General features: G+C 39.3%; 2 protein-coding genes across 3 annotated transcripts in view; one reads left to right on the top strand and one right to left on the bottom strand.

The window, feature by feature from the left end:
* Positions 1-1,517: 1,517 nt before the first annotated feature.
* CCDC59 (coiled-coil domain containing 59) lies at positions 1,518-19,485 on the bottom strand. The gene is made up of 4 exons (XM_037885729.2): positions 18,871-19,485; positions 17,701-17,923; positions 7,371-7,470; positions 1,518-3,717 (listed from the first exon to the last, which is right to left on the bottom strand). The coding sequence occupies exons 2-4, from the start codon at positions 17,769-17,771 to the stop codon at positions 3,556-3,558; spliced, it is 333 nt and encodes a 110-aa protein (XP_037741657.1). The 5' UTR covers positions 17,772-17,923; positions 18,871-19,485; the 3' UTR covers positions 1,518-3,555.
* A 353-nt stretch (positions 19,486-19,838) lies between these two features.
* METTL25 (methyltransferase like 25) overlaps positions 19,839-20,562 on the top strand; it is a 97,263-nt gene continuing 96,539 nt past the window's right edge. For both annotated transcript variants that reach the window (XM_037885717.2, XM_037885711.2), the window contains exon 1: positions 19,839-20,473. In XM_037885717.2, the coding sequence (XP_037741645.1) occupies positions 20,089-20,473 (385 nt within the window). In that variant the 5' untranslated portion in view covers positions 19,839-20,088. The remainder of the gene's footprint in view (positions 20,474-20,562) is intronic.

Below are 20,562 nucleotides of genomic sequence, written 5' to 3'. Positions count from 1 at the left end.
TATACAATGAATCATACAGGAAAAAACTTGAATTAAAAATCTTGAAAAGAAAATTAATAAGTGACTGAAGGCAGAATTCTGAATCTTTAAATGAGAATAGGAGTCTGCCAGAAATGTTTAGTAGAGTAAAATAGAGTAGAGACAAATGTTTTACAGGGACAGCTTATATCCCACTATCTGAAGTGGTGATAGAATCCATAACCCCTGAGAATTTCCTAATGAATGAATCAAAGGTTTGGGGCTTGTGAAATTTCTCCTATATGTTTTGATGACTAACATGATGACAATTATCTGTTCAATAGTTATACCTGTGGGTTTGGGAAAAACAATCCAAACAAGCCCCTCCAAACATTAACTAGACACAAATCTGTCAGGAAAATGTCTACCACCTATTTAATCATGTGCAACAGCATTATTATAATTATGTTAGTACTTCATTCATATACATTCATAATTGTATGGAATGGTATATAGTTTACTGTATGCTCATAAGCCCACTTTCTTCAATTTCATCCACACTAATTTAAATTAAGCTTAAAAGTTTGTTTGATGGAATACAGATGGAAAAGCAACCAGGATACTTAAATTAATTTCATGTGAATAAGTTACATCATATTCATTTTTTAAATGAAAAGAACTCATGAATTAATTAACCATATGCAAGAAAAAAAACTGAAGGGCAGAAAAAGTAGATGTGGGAAGTGTAGAGAACACCACGCATAAATTCAAAGCCCACTGTACTTTAGGAGTAAAAGGAACTGAAATGTAGTGGAAGGTACTCCTCATTTATATCTTCAACTCTGCACAAGAGGAAAGGGTGGAAACAGGAGAGTACCTCCAGATGGAGGCTGCTCTCTAGAACACTGGTCTGGTGCATTTATCCCAACAATGGCGATCCATACAGACCGTGCTTGAGAAAGGTGAAGTGCTAAAAATCATACCCCAGAAACTGTATGAATCTGTTTTCCAGCCACCAAAACCAACTTGAAGCAAAAATGCTGAAAGGCACTTCTCAATAAAGACCATTTTCCTGCCACAGTGCAGCTTTCTATGAGCAAAGAGTTTGAGAGACTAAACTTGGAAAATTTCAGCATGGAAGGTTAAAGTAACTGAAAATAAGGGGGTAGGATAGAAATACTGTTAAAATTAGTGATGGTGAGTGTGATGTGCTGACTCTATAATAAAGATGACTATTCAGATATACAAGAGCCTTTACTTTCTCTCCTGCAGGTAATGCATTCATCTGCTAAAAAAGATTCTTAGGAGAAAAGCTCACACTTACTCTGTTGCCAAATTCTATAGTATACTGCTTGAATGAGATTACAGCAACGATGCAGAACTAAGAGGGCAAGTTGTGTGAAGAGGCAGTAGCAGGCAAATCCTTACGGCTCTGAGAAATGAGAACAAACTGTCTATCCCCAATTCTAAACTACTTCACTCTGGAGGGAGCTTAAAGTCAACCAATCAGATTTTATAGTTTGTTTTCTACATGAGTACTTCAAATAAAAACAAAGACAGCAAGAGGATTTTTTTATTTCAGAAGATACTAAACTTCTCATAACAATACATTGTTAATAGCATAAATATTTCTCTAGAATTTTGATCTGCAGATCTGATGGTTCTTCTTACGGCGTATGGCCTGAAGAAGTCTTTCCATCACATTCAATTCCTCCTTATATGGAATGGTATCAATGAGAAATTCCAAGTTCCCTCACTGCTAATTATGTATATGGATGTGCAGAAGGGGACCCCCTAGAGAGTCTACAACTTAGTTATTTTTGCAGCCTTTCCTTTGACAACTGATCAAATTTGAAGATTCATCCAAGTGTCTGGATGAACAGACCCTCCTCCCCTTTGTGTCTGAATAATCTTTATCATATGTAGAGACTGTTCCAACATTATTTATTGGCTGTCAAAGCAGGGAGAGAGAATTTTGACAGAACTGAATTTCCACATGAAAATCTAAGAGGGTAGTTTCCTTTCAGTAATACTCTCAAAGCACCCCATCCCCTAAAAAAAAAAAAATCAAATCAAATCTAACTTATAAAGCAATACTATGAGATCAAAGAAATAACTTCATACCTTTTTAAACAAATGTGGTTTACACCACAAAATATATTGCAAATTAAACTATGAGATGAATTTTTTTCAACTTGATATGAATTAATGCCTCACAGTGCTCAAAGGGGACCCATTACACCTCAAATGCACCTTTTTGTTCAAACTTCAAAACATGGCATTTTAATATATGGAGGAATAAGTTAAAAGTGTCATAAATATTTACCACTTTTGTAATAAACCCTTGTGAAGTGAGGTTCTTCATTTTTGTATTGCACCACATTATATTGACCATACTATGCTTGTTGCTATTTAAAATTACAACCTTAAAAATGATTTTCTGAATGCTATGGAAGATGGAAACATGGGAACATACTGTTCTGAAAAAAATTTTAACTGCTGCCATGGCTGCAGGCAAGTGTACAAAAATTAACATTTTTATAGCTACATCCAGAGCTAAATATCATTAGCATTAGTAAACATGACCATCGCCCAACTTAAAAATAAGCCCATAATATTTACAAGCTTTGCCTGAATGTTTTCAAGAGAGGAAAAAATTCTCAGTAGAAGGAACCATTACTATTAGATTTAAAGTGATAGCACGGAAAAATGTTAAACAGATGTAAATGGAGTTCAAATGTATTTATGGAAGATCTGTTTCAAGAAGAAGAGCCATAAACAAGATATGCAAAGATATTTAGCTAACATCTGGAATGACCAAAACACATTATCTGTGCAACTGAAAAAACCTAGATGAGAGCATACTAATCTCTGGAAAATCTTATCCTAATAGGGGCAAGGGAAGTGTTCTAATACAGTAATGCAAATGAGACTGTCTTCACTTCTTCTCAAGCAGTAGTCAAAATGTCTTACTTCCATTGATGAGGTCAAAGATTTATTTATTTAAAAATCCACTGGTATCTTAGAATTGGCCACAGAATTAAACATAATTAATACAATACCTAGCTCTTACATAGCATGTTTCCGTCAACAGATCCCAAACTGCTTGGCAAGTTCATTAGACATCACGTTCATGTAGTTTACCATCCTGTTTCTCCCTATTCAACAGACATGATTTCAGCAGCCAACAACACAAGAACTTCTAGAGCTGAAAACAAATGCTTTATGCCATCTGAAAAGCAGCATGGAATCCCAGCTCTCAAAAACGTAAAAAGTCTCAAACTAGCAATTTGGGATATTGGCTGGTAAAAATCAAGTATAGAACTGAAGAATAAAGCAAGGTGCTAATTAGAACATTTACTGTAAAGGTTCAACATCCCACAATCTGCTTGAGCTAGAAATATTATTTTCAGACCAGTACAAATGTTTTCAGGACCAATGACTTTCTCCAGCACAATCCTGGACCAATAATCAGAACAAACAAAAATAGTTGCCATATATTCTCATAAAAAAATAATCACCTACAATAAAAAGTCCCAGCCAATACATGTATTTAGTAGATTGATTTAATTCACTGAAAAGAGAAGATAATCTGGTCTATGTTTTTTGTTGTATTTTCTGAAGGAGAAATTCTATTTGTAAATTTAGATTTGGCTGTCCTTTTTTGGTCCTTTTACTTAATATTTTATAAGTTTCCATTTTCTTTTGCTTGTAGAGCCTTTGAGCTTCTTCTCTTTCTCGTTTCCTTTTCTCTGCTGCCTGAAATAAAAGCAGCAAAAAAGTAACTGACATGAGAACATCAGAATCAGTACAAACCCCGAGACGTGATTTTTAAAAAATTCACGCGTCCTCGTGAAAATATTGGAAGTTGGGTACCATACTGGTTTTATGGCCACCACCACTTTTAAAAGAAATTTGAGAACTGAAGACGAGTCAGATATTATTGTAACAGAAACAAATGTTACATTCGCCTAAAGCATTGGAATGAAGACTGCATTGGCAACTTCACATCTGTGGCACAATGGTACTCTCTACCATAAAGCTAAAGCTCTTTTGTCTTTCACACAGACCTTTCTAAAGGGCTGGCTGAGGCTGTAGAATGAAATCCCACAGGAACGAAGGCAAATCACAAACCTCACCACCTTCTGTTCCAAGGGCAAGACACATTTTTTTTTCACCTGCTTTCTATAACAAATACACTGCAACATACATATTAAAAAAACAAACTGAAACAAGAAATAAAAGCCTCCCCACTACAACAAGACACTGTACTGCACACACTTCTCCCATTGGGGAGAGAATGAGAAAAAAAAACTGAAAGGCACACTCATACTACAGTGTACAGTGCATCCAATGAAGTGAGCTGTAGCTCACGAAAGCTTATGCTCAAATAAATTGGTTAGTCTCTAAGGTGCCACAAGTACTCCTTTTCTTTTTGCGAATACAGACTAACATGGCTGTTACTCTGAAACCTGTCATATTACAGTGACGAGCATGGTATAAAACTCTTTATATAATATTATTCAGCATTTAGGGCCAGTTTAGATGCTACTATCAATATTTTGTTTTACATTGAATAAATTACTAAAGCAAATTATATTTTTAATGAGCATGCTAACTAGTTTGATACACTGAAGTCATATCCGATCAAAATACGAGAAGCTGCCACTAATCAGACTAAAGGCTTGCTTCAGTTTATTTGGATGGCTGCTCTGATGGGATTTTATTCTTTGAAATGCAACACTGTAAAGGCCACAAAGACAGATGTCTTAGCAGCAGTGTGCATGTCAAGAGATGCTAGTTTATAAAATGCATATTATATTCTTTTCATTGCATAAATAGGCTTCAGAGAGTTTTGTAGAAATTAAAAACACATGAAAAACAATTTTATGCAACAGAAATATTTCATAATTCAGCAGGAATAGTGCTTTATGTTGTATGAAAATATGAAGTGAGTTAAATGTAAACAACACAAACAAACATTTCTAAATAGGAATCCCAATGCAGCTGAAAAATCTAAATAATGGCAAATACTAAGTCCCTTTCAAATACACAAAGTGTCCATAAATGAGTATTTTATTAATGAACATTACTGAAAAAATACTAAAATTTTTTACTGAACAAAAACAAACATCAAACACTCCTAATCAATTGCATTTCATGCAGGCCAGACAAAGAACCATCAGAGAAAAGTTACTTTAGATCAATGCTGACATTGGGCTTGAAACAAATTATTCTGGAGCAGGAAGAATGACCCTGTCCATGTGGAATATGCAGGATGGCTTGTGTCTACAGGTATACATTTTGGAGGCTCTTCTTGCTGACACGACTACAAGAAAACACGTTTCTATGGAAAGGAAATAAACCTGACTTGTGGTATGGACAGATATGCTGTCGTAAGAAACATTAATATCATTGTGTGATCTATTAGAAACTTGATGTGTCAAGATTTATAACACTATTTAGCACTTAGGTGCAAACAGCAACGATGGAAGGTCTTACACCATCTTGTAAAAAACCTGGTTTTCTGGGGTCATTTTTCCTTGGCATCTTTAGGAGGATTTTGCATGTTCTGAATAAGTGGAACACCTGAGAAAGGTTAAGAGTCCTCTCTTTGGAGGAGCATCCCCTCTCTTTAGAGCCTGTGGTTCAACAGCCCTGCTGTCAGGCATAAGGGGGACACAGACATGGAAATCCTGCCTGCAGAATAGGTGGGAGTGAAGACCTCTGAGACCACACTATTAGGTCTGAGTACCAAAGCCTTTTTGATCGGAGGGGGAGGGGAGGTGGTTAGGATGACTTGCTTCCCCCTTCATCTTCTGAATCACTTTTACTAGTGACAAAAGTGGAGGGGGAAGCACAGAAAAGATGATTCAACTATCTGTTAGCCACAGCCTCCATTCTAAGAGATTTCTGGCAAGTTTCCTTGGTGAAGAGTCTCACACCTTTATGATTTAACTGCATGAAAATATATCCCCCAGGGAGTGAAGTGGGAGGGCGCTAGATCCCTGCATATAAATTGGTCTGCTGTATTCAGGGTCCAGTCCAAGTTGTCCATCAGCTGACAGCTTAGCATGTTCACTTCTGTGGTGAGTGAGGGAAAGACATAATAAACAAGTCCTGCATCCTAACTTCAGGTGCCATTTTGTTCTCCAGGAACTTAGGTTTCATCAAAGAGTCTTAACATTGATGGTTACAAAGAAAACTTTCAGTATGTGAATTGAGTGTAGACTGACAGTGACTGACTGAACTGCAGATAGCTTGGAGCTAGCCTTAAATTCCAATATTGTTAACTGTTTCATTGCTAAGCAAAGTATGGAAGGAATGATCCTATTATCATAGAAATGTAGCTCTGGAAGGCACCTCAGGGGTCACCAAGTTCAGCCCTTGTGCTGAGGCAGAACCAAGAAAACCTACATCATCTCCGACAGGTGTTGTCCAACCTGTTCTTAAAAACCTTCAATGATAGGGAATCCACAACTTCCCTTGGAAGCCTATTGCAGAGCTTAACTACCCTTAGAGTTAGAAAGTTCTTCCTAATACCTAACCTAAATTCCCCTTACTGCAGACAAAGCCCTTTCCTTCTTGTTCTACCTGAACATGGAGAATAATTGATCCCAGTCCTCTTTATGACAGCCCTTAATGGATTTGAAGACTTATCAGATCCCCCTTCAGTCCTCTTTTCTCAAGACTAAACATGCCCAGTTTTTTTGTTTTTGACCTTTCCTCATAGGTCAGGTTTTCTAATCCTTTTATCATTTTTGTTGCTCTCCTCTGGGACTTTCTCCTGTTTATCCACATCTTTCCTGAAGTGTGGCAACCAGAATTGGACACGGTACTCGAGCTGAAACCTCACCAGTGCAGTATACAGTGTGACAATTAACTCCCAAGTTTTCCATATGATAATCCTGTTAATACATTCCAGAATGATATTAGCCCCCTTTTTCCTTTTTTTTTTGGTGCAACTGCATGACACTGTTATCTCATTATGAACATTTGCAGTTTCCAGAGTGAGTGATATCTCAGTTAACATCACAAATGGATGGCACGGGGGAGATGTCACAACTTATTTTTCCCCAGTCAAAAAATCAAGTCCAAGAAGTCCAAGCAGGGCAGCCAAACCTCACTGAAGGGAAGCCAGATCAAAGAGCATAGGGGCCATCAACTCCTGTGGAGTTTGAGCTTAGCCAGATAAGCACATAGTATATTAAAACCCACAGAGAGAACAAAACTCAGGAAACCCAGTGCAGTGCACGACAGGAGAGCATGAACAATCATATTTTAACACTTGTACATTTGTGAGTGGTATTTAATCTGATTTCGGAGACAAAGAATATCATTTACCTCCCACCCTCCAATTTAACCTCTGGACACAATCCTGCCCCAAATATCTCAATTTAAGATTTGTTCACCTCTTTCTTCTTGTTGCGTTCAGCCTTTATTTTCTCGTATTCTTCTTTTGCTTTTTGACTTGAAGTTTTCTTTTTAAACTTCTTTTGAGTCGTATCTGACCTATAATGGACAAGTGTACATGTAATTAGCTCATGGGTCTTTAGATTACCACAATCATAACTGTAGCACAAAGCAGGATTGATTTAGTATAGACTATTTAGGAATTAAGTGGCTCTAAGAAGAAACCATGAATCTTTACATTAAAAAAAAACCAAACAAAAACCAAACAAAATACCCTCTTTTTTCACAACAAAAAAGGCATTTGTCTCTTCATTCTTGTGTCTGCTGGGACTGCAATGTGTTCTTGATTACACAAATACTAGAAATCTCACCAAATTTCTATACCAAAAGCACGCTTAGTCCTGCCATGAGTGCAGGGGACAGGACCAGATGATCTCTCGAGGTCCCTTCCAGTCACAGGATTCTATGATGCTTACCTGATCCAAACCTTATGTGGCTTATCTATTTATCACAATCATGATGGGAATCCAATAAATCAAGTTTCTCAGTAAATTCTTAATATACCAGCGACTGAACTACATGGAGCTGTGTGCACAAAGAGGAACGGCAGGGAGTTGTTCTAAGTAGTACAGTGCCTCGTGTGCCCTGTGCATATGGCCCACAGAACTGAGGGGTTGCATTAGGGACATTTCTGCTCCCCACATCACCACCCTCTTCAGACTGCAGAGAATTCCATGTAGTAATCTGGCAGGAGGCAATGCAGCTTAGCAGGGGTAGATGTTTCCTGCCACCACACTCCTCCTCCCTTGTGGGATTTTTCTTTGTAATAGAGTTATCAACCTTCATGATTTTGTTCAGACTCCCAATTTTTACATTATTTAAATAGCATGATAGGTAAATAAGGACTCAAGCCATTAGCAACATTTAAACCGGTTCCCTTTGAAAATAGGTAATACTTCTGAATGAAAATACTTCTGCCAGACAAACTAACAGGTGTATAAATTCCTTGATGCTCTATAGTTTAGATTTCAGAGATGACAGCTAATCAGTGCCATCTAGCAAACATGATATAGGCTCAGTCAGAAATAAAAGGAAAGTTCAGATACTGTCTTAGAACTCATGCTGCCATTCAAAAGTATCACATTTATTTTCTGCAAGTCATCAGTTTATTTTCAGCTCCATCATGTGGCAAGACTGTGTACTAACACCTAAAATTGAGAGCACACCATTTTCAAAGTATGCTACTATTTTAAACAGTAATGCAGCATACAAAGACAAATGCCAAAAATAAATAGAATAGAAACACCACAGACAAGATTCTACTTGATATCCCCTATACCTTAATACAGAACGTGGTAAAGTGGCAAATAATCCCAAACTACATTAACTAGGATTCAAACTATTAAAAAAAATAATCGCAATTAATCGCAAGATTTAAAAAAAGTCACAATCACAGTTTTAATTGCATTGTTAAACAATAACAGAATACCTATGTAAATTATAAATATTTTTGGATTTTTTTCTACGTTTTCAAATATATTGATTTCACTTACAACACAGAATACATAGTGTATAGTGTTAATTTTATATTATTTTTATTACAAATATTTGCATTGTAACGATAAAAATAAATAGTATTTCTCAAATCACTTCATACAAGTACTGTAGTGTAATCTCTATCTGGAAAGTGCAAAGTACAAATGTAGAATTATCTTTTTTTTTTTTTTTTTTTTTAAAACATAATTGCACTCAAAAGCAAAACAATGTAAAACTTTAGAGCCTACAAGTCCACTCAGTCCTACTTCTTGTTCAGCCAGTCGCTAAGACAAAACAAGTCTGTTTACATTTATGGGAGATAATGCTGCCTGCTTCTTATTTATAAATGTCATGTGCCTGTTCTCACTTTCAGGTAACATATTTGAAAATGTAGAAAAATATCCAAAAATATTTATAATAAATTGAAATTGTATTCTATTATTGTTTAACAGTGTGATTAATCACAACTATTTCTTTTAATCTAATTAATTTGTTTTGCATTAATTGCTTGCATTAGCTGCGATTGACAGCCCTAATATTAACTGTCATGCATCAAATTCACATAGCACATGTAATACAGCAGCAGTCATACAATCAATAAGAGCAAGAATTTCTGGAGACTCAATTTCAAGCAACTGTAACACATTAATACAAAGTGACTGAAAACTATACTTGTACAACCATATTAATTAGTACAATAATTTCACTGTTGCACTATAATGTATTAAGTGTTTTTAAAGATAAAGTGATAGATTTATATATTTAAAAACAAATAAGATGCAACAAGATTTGTAATTAGCTCTGGCCAAAGTTCCAATGACAGTAAAATCCTCAGAAGTGAACATTATCACTAGAACACCTCAGTGAAATTATCTCTTCAATATATGAACTACTAAGAACAAAATTTTAAGTCTCAGCATTCCACATGAGAATTATGATTCACGACAAGGGGATAGTTGGAGACATCAGTGATATAATCCATCACAGAGTATCATCATCTAGTACAGTGGTTCCCAAACTTGTTCCGCCGCTTGTGCAGGGAAAGCCCCTGGCAGGCCGGGCCAGTTTGTTTACCTGCCGCGTCCGCAGGTTCGGCTGATTGTGGCTCCCAGTGGCCGCAGTTCACTGCTCCAGGCCAATGGGAGCTGCTGGAAGTAGCAGCCAGTACATCCTTTGGCCTGCGCCACCCACTAATCGGGGCGCCTTGAATATGTGAACACCTTAAAACAGGGGTTCTCAAACTTGGGGTCGCGACTCCTTAGGGGGTCGCAAGGTTATTATGTGGGGGTCAAAAGTTGTCAACCTCCATCCCCAATCCCTGCTTTGCCTCCAGCACTTATAATAGTGTTAAATATAAAAAAATATGTTTTTAATTTGTAAGCAGAAATCACACTCAGAGGCTTGTTTTATGAAAGGATAACCAATACAAAAGTTTGAGAACCACTGCCTTAAAATGATATACTCAAGTGAAGAGATGTAGACAAGTGTGATAAAATAACAGCCTTTGGAGGCTGCATACAGGAACAATATGGTGTCCAAGCTGCAGCTGTCAACGATGAAAAAGGAAAGTGAAGAGTCAAAGGTTATAATGGCCAAAATTAAATAGTATGTAAGAACCATGGTCTAAAGAATGAAGTAGGTGACTTATCCAATGGATGCTTTTGATTATATGTAGTGGGTAGAAACCTACTATACAGCTAGCCTAAGTAAATAATTGAAAGATAACAATTTTTTTTCAAATTGTTATTATGGGCTGCCTACAAATGTTCTAAATTTAATCTCTATTGTTTAACTGGGATTGGAAACACTTTCAGCACAAAATACTGAAATTTACTTTCTGTGAACATTTATACAAATAAATTGGATCACCTGAATGGCTGCAGACACAGAAAGGCTTAAGAAAATTTAAACATTTGAATTAAGCTGTGTAAGTGTGTGTAAAGTATCTTCTATTTTCACAGTTCTAGAATTGAATCATGGACACTGTGAGTGATGAATTGATTGACAAGATGAAAGATGATAACTTCTGTATTGTAAGAAGAACAGTTAATCTGAATATTGAGCTGTAATTAAAAGGTGCTGGGTCAAAATTAAGTTTATTTGAAAGTAAGGTGACAGGACTCAGGTGCAGTTGGTTCAGGCATGTTGAGTAAGTGGATTATGGAAACTTATGTAGAGTGAGGAAGCACAATGAGATGATATGGAAAAAGGCCCAGGCAGGACCCCATTTACAACATATTTTGCCTCAAACTGCTCTACTAATAGTCCCCTATTTTTTTATTTATATAAAAAAAATATTGTACTCATCATGGAAGTGCAGACACATTTGGAGGATAAAACATATGTAATGTGTATTTTTAAACAGCTGTCAAGACTTTAGAAAAGAAACAAGGAATACCTTATCCAATTTAAGATGTAAGCAAAAAGCTGTTTAAAAGTTAGTGGAATCTTTTCATTGACTTCAACAGGAATGAGATCAGGGCCACTGTGACAAGCAGCACAAAATCTAAAACAGATTTGCTTTGCAGTCCAAAAAAAAGACACTAACAATCTTCAGAAGCACATTATCCCCCCATCATCCGAGGGTACTGGCTGATAACATCACCACCTAGTAAATTACCTATAGCACAACAAAGTGGGTGTTTGCAAAAAACATTTTCTCCCTATTAGATTTAGAAACCAATCAACTTACCTTTAAAGGGAAAAAAAATAAGGATTTTTAAATAATAATTTTAACATTAAACACAGTATTAAAAACCAGTTGTTCATTTTTCCAAATAAAAGTTCAAAGCTATTTATTCCATAGAGACTATCATTTTCCTGTTAACATGAAAGTAGGAAAATTAGGACAGAAAAATGCCTTTTGCATTCACACTCAACATAAAATATAAACTGAAATTTAACTACCATTCTCTTCCAACCAGTGTAGTTTTAATTTAAATTCCTTTATTGCTACAGGATCTGTGCAGGCATCTCAGTTAGTAGGATTTGGGGACGAAATTAGTAAATTATTTGGCCCTGAATCATTATTTCATTCTTCCACTGAAGTCCCATGGAAAAATTCTCATTATTTCAGAGGGCTCAAGAAATGTTCCCACTCATTTTTCCATCATGTGCTGAATAAATTGTGTTATGTGCCTATGTGTGCCACCAGTAGAAACAAAAAAACCTAGATATAATATATATTTTTAAAAAGTTACATAGGGATAATTAGTCGAGCCAGGACAAGTTTGGCATTTTAGAACTCACTACTCAAAGAATTAAATTTAAGTGTAAGAGAAATAAAAATTATGAAATGCACAGACCAGTCAAAACACTAAAATAACACTTTGAAAGAATAAAATTACAGCAAATATGTGCATTGAAGGAAGTACCAAGAAGCAATAATAATAATACAAGTAGGTGTTGGGAGGTGAGTTTGAAAGAGACTGTGTGTGTTGGCTGCTGGTGTAGGGCTAAATTTGATAATTGTACTATAAGAATTGATGTAAACCTTGATTTCATTCTGCCAGCCACCTTTTTTGAATAACAGAAAGGAATGACTGTCTGAGACTGGCATCCTGTTTCCCATATGCATTACAATTAGGACCTGTTATAAAGTTTAGTTAGTAAAAGACAGGATTTTGTATTGTGTCTATGATAAATAGATTAGAGAAATGTTGAGGGCCTGAAGCCCCAATGTGAATTGTTTTAGTTATAAGATTTAGCAAGGCTTAATTTACAACGTAGACTGTTTGTGTGACTGAGGAATACATACATCAGGAAATGATCAGGACTTGGGTATGTGTTGTGTGACTGAAAAGCATATGCTAACTGTTGTATTTACAATAAACATGGCACTTTGCCTTATCCCTCTTATAAGATCCTATTGGTATTATTTTATTAGTGTAACATTAATTGGTGGAGAATTGCGGAAGGGGGAATACTGGCATTTGTCCCGGTTACTGTAAAACCAACCAGTGTGCACACGACCTGCTCTTAGGAGCGCAGCATTATTATTGATTAACCAAGCCTGCTGACCTCTGGAAGGTAGAGGCTTCATAAAGAGCTCATAATATTCTAAGCTATGATTACAGAATCCAAGCCAGATTGTTCACTGAAATATCAGGGGTAACAAGAGCCTAAGGGCCTGGCAACACGCTGAACGATATCAGGGGTAGACGGATCAGAGAATCTAGGCTGTGTCACTCACTGAGCGATATCAGGGGTGATGTAGGAAACAAAATAAGCTTGTAAAAATGTTTAAGGAAAGGGTCCAGGAGCGGGGGGGGGGCTAGTTGAGAAGCCCACCCTCCTTGCTAAATTGGAGGAACAAATGGAACAAAGCTTGTGCCCAAGGAAAGGGACAGTTCACCAAAAAACCCCAAAACCCTCCCACCAAGATCGGGCCCAGATAAAGAAAGTGAAAAACAGGCTACATGCCCTGAGGGCATGGTGGCAGAAGTAAGGAAAGGAGTAAGTGCAGACATGGGGAACTGAAACAATACTTGGAATGGTGAAATCTAAGTTGATTAAGTTGTTTTTTTAGAAAATGAGCAAGTGATTTAACTAACTGCAGAAGCTGGAGGGAATTAAGCAGCTAAACTTTGTGAAAATGTTAAAAAGAAAAAACGTGTTAGAGGAAAAGAATTCTTGGTTTCTTTGCAGCCATTTTGAAGGAAAAATGGGCCCTTTTCCAAAGGAATGTCTGTAAATTAGCCAGGCAAAAATAAACTGATTAAAATCATTTGGACAATTTAGTCAAATTTGCTAAAAGAACATAAGGGGGTTCTATTGGAACTTAACTGCCACAAATGTATAAAGGGAATGTAAGATGTAAAAAACAGAGCAGTGTGGCAGGAATGTTAAGAAAAAGAAAATGTGTATGTATCTATCTGTGTGTGTAAATATGTAAAGTTCTAAGGACAATTGGTTTTGTTTCCGTTTTAAATAATGCCACTAAAAATCCATTTGACTCTAATTGAAAGTTGCAAAACTGACAGAACTTTTTGCTAGACACAAGTGATTAGTGTTGTGTGGCTTTGGGATTTGGCATTTAACCCTTTAAGAGGTAAATCAATGCTTTACAAAATTTAAAATGTTAAGTTGTGGCTGCAGGAGGGCAGTTAAAATCAGGAGAACAGGAATAGATTCTGGATTCGTTTTTTGTATTTGTTTTTTTTTTGTAACAAAATAGCAGATAAGAGCTGTAGTAAAAGAAATTTAAAAAGACAGTGCTCCTCTGAAGCAACAGCAGGGGTCAGGTGCACAAAACAAAAGAAGCAATGTTAGAAACACTGAACCTTAAGATGGCTCTGAGTAATCAAACTGTCACTTTGACAAAGGTACATGAAAACTCTGTAAGCACAAAAAGAAATAGTTACACCTTATGTAAAAATTGATATGGATAATGTTATAGAGGTTAAACTATGGAAGGAATGTACATTTTCCCCAGAACATGTGCAGTATACATTGTAAAAGAAATGCAGACATACCATGCTACTTAATTAAAATCCTATTAGGGCTCCAAAGGGAGCCTCACAATAGGTTGTGATTTCTTTTTCAGGTCGCTGTATGTTTTGAAAGCAGGAGTTAAAAGTGAAGCGTAATCAAAACTCTGTTAAAAGTTAATTGTGTCCCTTTTAAGACAGAGTCTCTAAGCTGCTGATGGCTTTGGATCCAAAAGCAAGCAAGGAATCAGTCTGTGTTAATGCAAATTACCTAACTGATAAAGAAAGCAGCACAAAGAACCTGCAGATAAAGGACATACCTGGTCAGCAAACAAATTGTCTAAATAAAAGGCATGGTATAACAAGATACCTTTAACAGATTTAATGTTAATAAGTACCCCTGCAACAATGTATATCGTGTGTATGATTTTTGGAAAAATCCTTTAAAGGTCACATGGTAATGATGCTTCTCAGCTATTACCTGTAAATAAACTTAAAGCTTAACACAGCAGGAAAAACATTATAAACTTGGTCTGCTGTATAAGAAGAGAAACTGAGGTACCGCACCTCGTGGATTTAATGATTAAACAGTGGGATAATTTCCCCATAACTCTTGAAAGGTAGAAGCCATTGAAACCTGGCCTCCCTATAGAACAAAACACAGGAAAGTATGGGTGTAATTCCTCGGTTTTGCCTGCAATCAGCAATGGTATCTGTGAAAGAAATATTTTAAGCAATAATCTGCCACCCCAAAAGGGGTAGAAACATGTTCTTTTTGTCTTTCAGAAAATCAGGAAAAGCTGATACCAGCTGAAAAGCAACCCAAAATCCATGAATCTACTGTCACAATAGAAATTGTGTTTTGTGTTCTATGTTTTGTCTTGTCAATGTTTGGGGTAATATCAGAACACACTAAGGTTTTAATACACTTCAAAAGAAAAAAAAAGTCACTAATACTGCATCCATTCATACTAATAAATATGTTTCTAGCATAGAAAGGCCAGACATTTTAATTGAATAAATTGTTGTTAAAATCGCACACCAACAGGCTCTGGAAGCAAAAATATGGAAAGTTAGCCCACTCCCCATATTGCACATGGGATCCTTCTGGACCTCGAGCCAGTGGACTGGGGAGGGAGGGCGGGAACCTACTGGACACCAGAGGTTGCACTGAGTGGGCTCCTCAAAAGTGGGTGTGCTTGTCCTTGCCTGTTGCTCCAGAGCTCTGTAGTAAAGATATTTCACTAGAATCACGTATGTGAAATAAATTGAATAATGAGACCAAAGAACTGTATAATGGGCTATGTGTCTGTGTTAATTCTTGGAAAAAAGTGTTTTGGGAAGATAAAAGTGTTAGCAACCCACCAGGAGACAAATGTAAATGTAATGCAAGTACTGTATTTACCAATAATCGGCGTACTGTAAGCACTGATTTAGCTAAGTTCTCTATCAATCTTGGCATTGAATGGCAGAAAGTTGCCAATCACCTGTTAAAAGGTAAAAAAGTAACACAGTTCCTAGAACAAACAAAAAGGCAATGTGGGAAACTAACATTCATATTATATATGCAAGACTGGAAACATGTTAAGAATTGCCACTGCAGAAAAACAGATAACAGCTTACCATTGGTATAATGTTTTTATGGGCTGGTCACCCACCTGTAAAGGCATACTGTCAATTATGCTTCATCCACTACTAATTGTACTGATATTATCCTGCATCTGCTTAATTGGAATAATATGTATGTGTTGCTGGATAAAAAGATTGTTTGTTAAATTGCAACCGCAAGCTCAAATCGCCTCTCAATATGTGGCTATGAGACAATTATATTAGATATGACCCACTCGAGAATTGTTCTTGAGGGGTCAAAAGGGGAAATACGTAGGGCTAAATTTGATAATTGCACTATAAGAATTGATGTAAACCTTGATTTCATTCTGCCAGCCACCTTTTTTGAATAACAGAAAGGAATGACTGTCTGAGACTGGCATCCTGTTTCCCATATACATTACAATTAGGGCCTGTTATAAAGTTTAGTTAGTAAAAAACAGGATTTAGTATTGTGTCTATGATAAATAAATAAATAAATGTCGAGGGCCTGAAGCCCCAATGTGAATTGTTTTAGTTATAAAATTTAGCAAGGCTTAATGTACAATGTATTCTGTATACCTTTGAAGGTTTCTGTGACAGCGTGTTCGTGTGAATGAGGAATGCATGCATCAGGAAAAGATCAGGACTTGTGTGTGTGCTGTGTGACTGAAAAGCACATGCTAACTGTTCTATTTACAATAAACGTGGCATTCTGCCTTCTCTCTCTTATAAGATCCCATTGGTATTATTTTATTAGTGTAACACTGGGGAAAGCTGTGGCGCTGTCTCTTTAAGACACTCACTGAAAGCTCTTCTGCTCTGTCCTGAGCCCTGTCTCCCCTCCCCGGCTCTGCAGAGATGGGGTACATGGGCAGTGGGAGGGGGAGAGAGAGACAGACTGTGTCACCTGGCTGCTGGGGAAATTTCAGAAACAGTGCACCATCTCTTTAAGAAAGGCACTCAGAGTTTGGGGGTTGTCTACATTTACCGGGGGATTCACGCATGGTGATCAATGCATCAGTGGTCGATTTAGCGCTTAATCTACCGCAGATCACTTTCCCATCGACTCCTGTACTCCACCGGATCGAGAAGAGTAAGGGAAGTCAACAGAAGAGCGTCTCATGTCGACATCATGTAGTGGGACCTTGCGGTAAGTAGATCCAAGCTATGTTGATTTGAGTTACGCTATTCATGTAACTCAAATTGCGTAGCTTAGATCGACTTTTCCCTTTAGTGTAGTCAAGGCCTCAGACACTCACCATTCAGACCGCAGCAGCTCCGAGTCCTCCTGAACCAGGTTGTCCCCTCTGCCCTGCTCTGCGGAGATGGGGTACAGTGGCAGGGGCCAGGGAACACCCTGACATCAGCTCCCTTCTGCACAGCCAGCAGAAGCGTCCCGGGAGCAGCTGCAGGATGGTGCAATGCAGGGGGAGGGGCACCTGAACACATGCTACTGGCTGTGCATGCTCTGCTATCAGGTAGGCGGCACTTAAATCTCTCCTCTGCGGCCGCCCAAGCACATAGCTTACAGGGAACACAAGACGCAAACCCTGATTATTGTCAGTTTTGCTTTCTGGTTCGATAAAATAAGCACAAAGCTGTTGTTTGTAACAATTCAGAATAAGATTTAATATTAAGAAAACATATCTATTCATTAGGATTTTATAACATCTATACCTTTACTTAAAGATAACAAACCAACCATAGGACCTAAGCTGTGGCATCAGGTGACTTAAGAATGAAGGGGAAAAATTGTTTTAAAAATGATACTTACTTTACTGTTGTGCTGCATTTTTGTTCTAACAAAACTACAGTTCTTTTAGATTTTGATCGTTTCTCAAGCATTTCCTCCTCTGCTAAATAGAGATGCTTCAAGTGCTCTGGGTAAGAATCTGTATATTGAACTTTCCATTGAGGACGTGCCTTTCCTTCCTTTTTTAGTAATTTCTTGTATTCCCGTTGGATCTTTTGCTTTCTCCAAAATGCAAATCCTTGCCCTGAAGCCATTAGAAAGAGTGAGTTAGACACAAACTATCTAAGAAGGTAACTTAATAATAATACGCTTTTAGTCTGCTAGTGCATTTTTCACTCGTTTTTCCATCACATGAACCAGAACTAGCACTTTAACTGTTACTATAGACCAGGGGTTCTCAACCTTCCGCCTTCCCCCCTCCCCAAATCCCCTCCCCACAACATGCTATAAAAACTCCATGGCCCACCTATGCCATAACAACTGATTTTCTGCATATAAAAGCCAGGGCCGGTGTTGCAGGACAGTTGCCTGGGGCCTCATGCACAGGGACTCCTCCGAAGCTATATTGCTCAAGCTTTGGCTTCAGTCCCAGGTGGCGGGGCTCAGGGCCCTGGGCTTCAGCCCCATGTGGCAGGGCTTCAGCTTTCTATCCTGGGCCACAGCAAATCTAATGCTGGCCCTGCTTCGCAGCCCCCCAGGGGGCCTCGGACCCCTGGTTGAGAACCACTGCTATAGACAGGGCTCCACTGTTTTAAGTTGCGTCAAGAAAACTGAAAAAGGCTTCAAAACATGAAGATGAAAACGGCTGATCCCTACATTAGCACTTAGGCTGCTAGCACTGTTGCAGCTGCACCACTGTAGGAAAGTAGTTGCAAAACATGGTAGTGTGGGTGTAGCCTTGCTGGTGATAATCACTTAAAAATACTTGGATGAATACACCAGATGATTCATAAGGTCTCCTTACTGCTTTTACAAATCCATTTCTGAACAGTGTGTACTTCTCATAATCTCTTGCTTTCAGCCCTGCGTATGAGATCAAAGGGAATTCAAAGAAGCGTTGCTAAAAATAATCTTGGACGCCCAAGAAATATTTAAGTACAACTGGAACAAAACTGTCTCAGTTATAGAAGTACAATGCTTTAAAGTACTTTAAAAGAAAATATTATCTTATATCTTTCTTTCTTCAATTACCTGCTTTTTATAACTGTCCAGGGAAGAGCTCTCTCTCAAGCCTAGAAATATATGTCACCCTCAACACATACATGACTATTATTAGCATTCACTCAAATCACTCACAGAAAAAAAATAAATAAATAGTTATTCCACTTTGTATAGCCATTTATCAGTTAGAAGCATAAATGGGAGTCTTCTTTTCCATACAGAAGGATTAAACCCATTCTGGCACTTGGATAACTGCACACGTGGTTTCCATACAAGCATTTAGCTGAATCATTCCTGCTCAACGGCCAAAATTTGAGAGTTGCTTGGCTCACCCTTCAGTATTTTCTCTAAAACACTTTATCACTGATGTGTCTCCTACTACGAATGAAGGAATTAAAATGCATTTGCAACACATGTATTTCTTTATGTCCAACGAACCACAGAGCTGGCCTGAACCCAAAGCAAAGACAGCTTGGGAGCCCTTCTGCATTCTGGGACCTCAAGAGCCAACTAGTTACAACCCCAGCAACTCCACTTTGCAAGGCGGGCCCCGTTAGAGCATGCCCAGCCTTATCTATTTACAGCTCTCGAGTTAGCTTAGACCCCGCTCCCTGACCAGTGCTAAGGAGGGGAGAAGACCCAACTGAGCCAGAGTCCCGACACCATTCCACGGGGGAACCCTGCTTCCAGAAACCAGGCGGGGATGAGGCCTGGGGCACAGGAAGCACCTGCCAAGAGCCTCCCACTCCTCCCCATTATAACGGTCAGAAAAGCGCCAGGCTTAGCTGCAGCCCGTGAGCCTCGGGCAGCCCGGGGCTTATGACACTACGTGCAACGACGGCAACAGGCCCCGAGGGGCTGCGCGAGCTCTGGGCACAAGGGGCGGGGACGGCCGTTGGGGGGGAAAGCGCGAGATCCCCCTATCCCCCGCGCGCTGCCCCTGAACGCTGGAGCCCGCGCGAGGCCTAAAGCGCTCCCTCTTCCCCCCGCCACAGGAGCCGCGGGGCCCGGGCGGCGGCGGCTCTCTCTCCCCACTCACCCTCCCGAACATTCCCCAGAAAGCTCTGCTGTGGGTTCGGCCGCCACTGCCGCTTTCGGCGGGGACCCTGGGCCGCCGCGGTGTTTCTCTTCGGGGCAGCCCGGCGCCTCGTATTCCCTGCCGGTGCCATCAGCCTTTCCTCCAGTCCCTCACACTCGTCGTCGCGCTCTGGGGACGTCACCAAACAGCGCCCGCCTCCTAGCGGATAGATGGTGAACTCTGCTCGGTGTTCGATTCGCCAGCCTGACCACCTGAGGCAGGGCGAGCCCGAGCCGTCCGGCCGACAGACATCACAAATCGAGCACCGAGGAAACTTTCCTCCCTTCGGCATGTCGCGTTCCCTCGGCTCCCTCCCGCCCGAGCCGGCAGCGGAGACGGTGGCCTCCCGGCTGCGGGCCGTGGCGCAGTTTCTCAGGCGGGCGCTGCCGCTGTGCCAGGCCCACACGGTGGAGTTTTACACGCGGGGGCTGTGGGAGCAGCTGGTGGCTCTCTCCCCCGAGACGGTGCTGGAGGTGTTGAGCGGGGCCGGGCTCCTGCGGCAGCAGCAGCGCCCCCTGGAGGAGGCCGCCGGCAGCGGCAGGGCCGAGCTATGGGGTAAGTGCCAGAACCCCCATTCGGGGAGCGTTAGTGCCCTGCTGGTCCCAGGGTGGGCGCTGGGGTCACTCTCTGGCTGACTTTGCTCC

Source organism: Chelonia mydas, chromosome 1, assembly GCF_015237465.2.
Source record: "Chelonia mydas isolate rCheMyd1 chromosome 1, rCheMyd1.pri.v2, whole genome shotgun sequence".
Classification (NCBI taxonomy): Eukaryota; Metazoa; Chordata; order Testudines; family Cheloniidae; genus Chelonia; species Chelonia mydas.
This window is presented reverse-complemented; position numbering and strand designations above follow the sequence as displayed.

What these genes read in the sequence shown, in the direction of transcription:
- CCDC59 (XM_037885729.2), bottom strand. Translation starts at nt 17,771, where the DNA reads ATGCTTGAGAAACGATCAAAATCTAAAAGAACTGTAGTTTTGTTAGAA. An exon ending in AAATGCAGCACAACAGTAAA is followed by an intron (nt 7,471 to 17,700) that starts GTAAGTATCATT and finishes TGTCCATTATAG; the next exon opens with GTCAGATACGACTCAAAAGA. An exon ending in AACGCAACAAGAAGAAAGAG is followed by an intron (nt 3,718 to 7,370) that starts GTGAACAAATCT and finishes CTTTTATTTCAG; the next exon opens with GCAGCAGAGAAAAGGAAACG.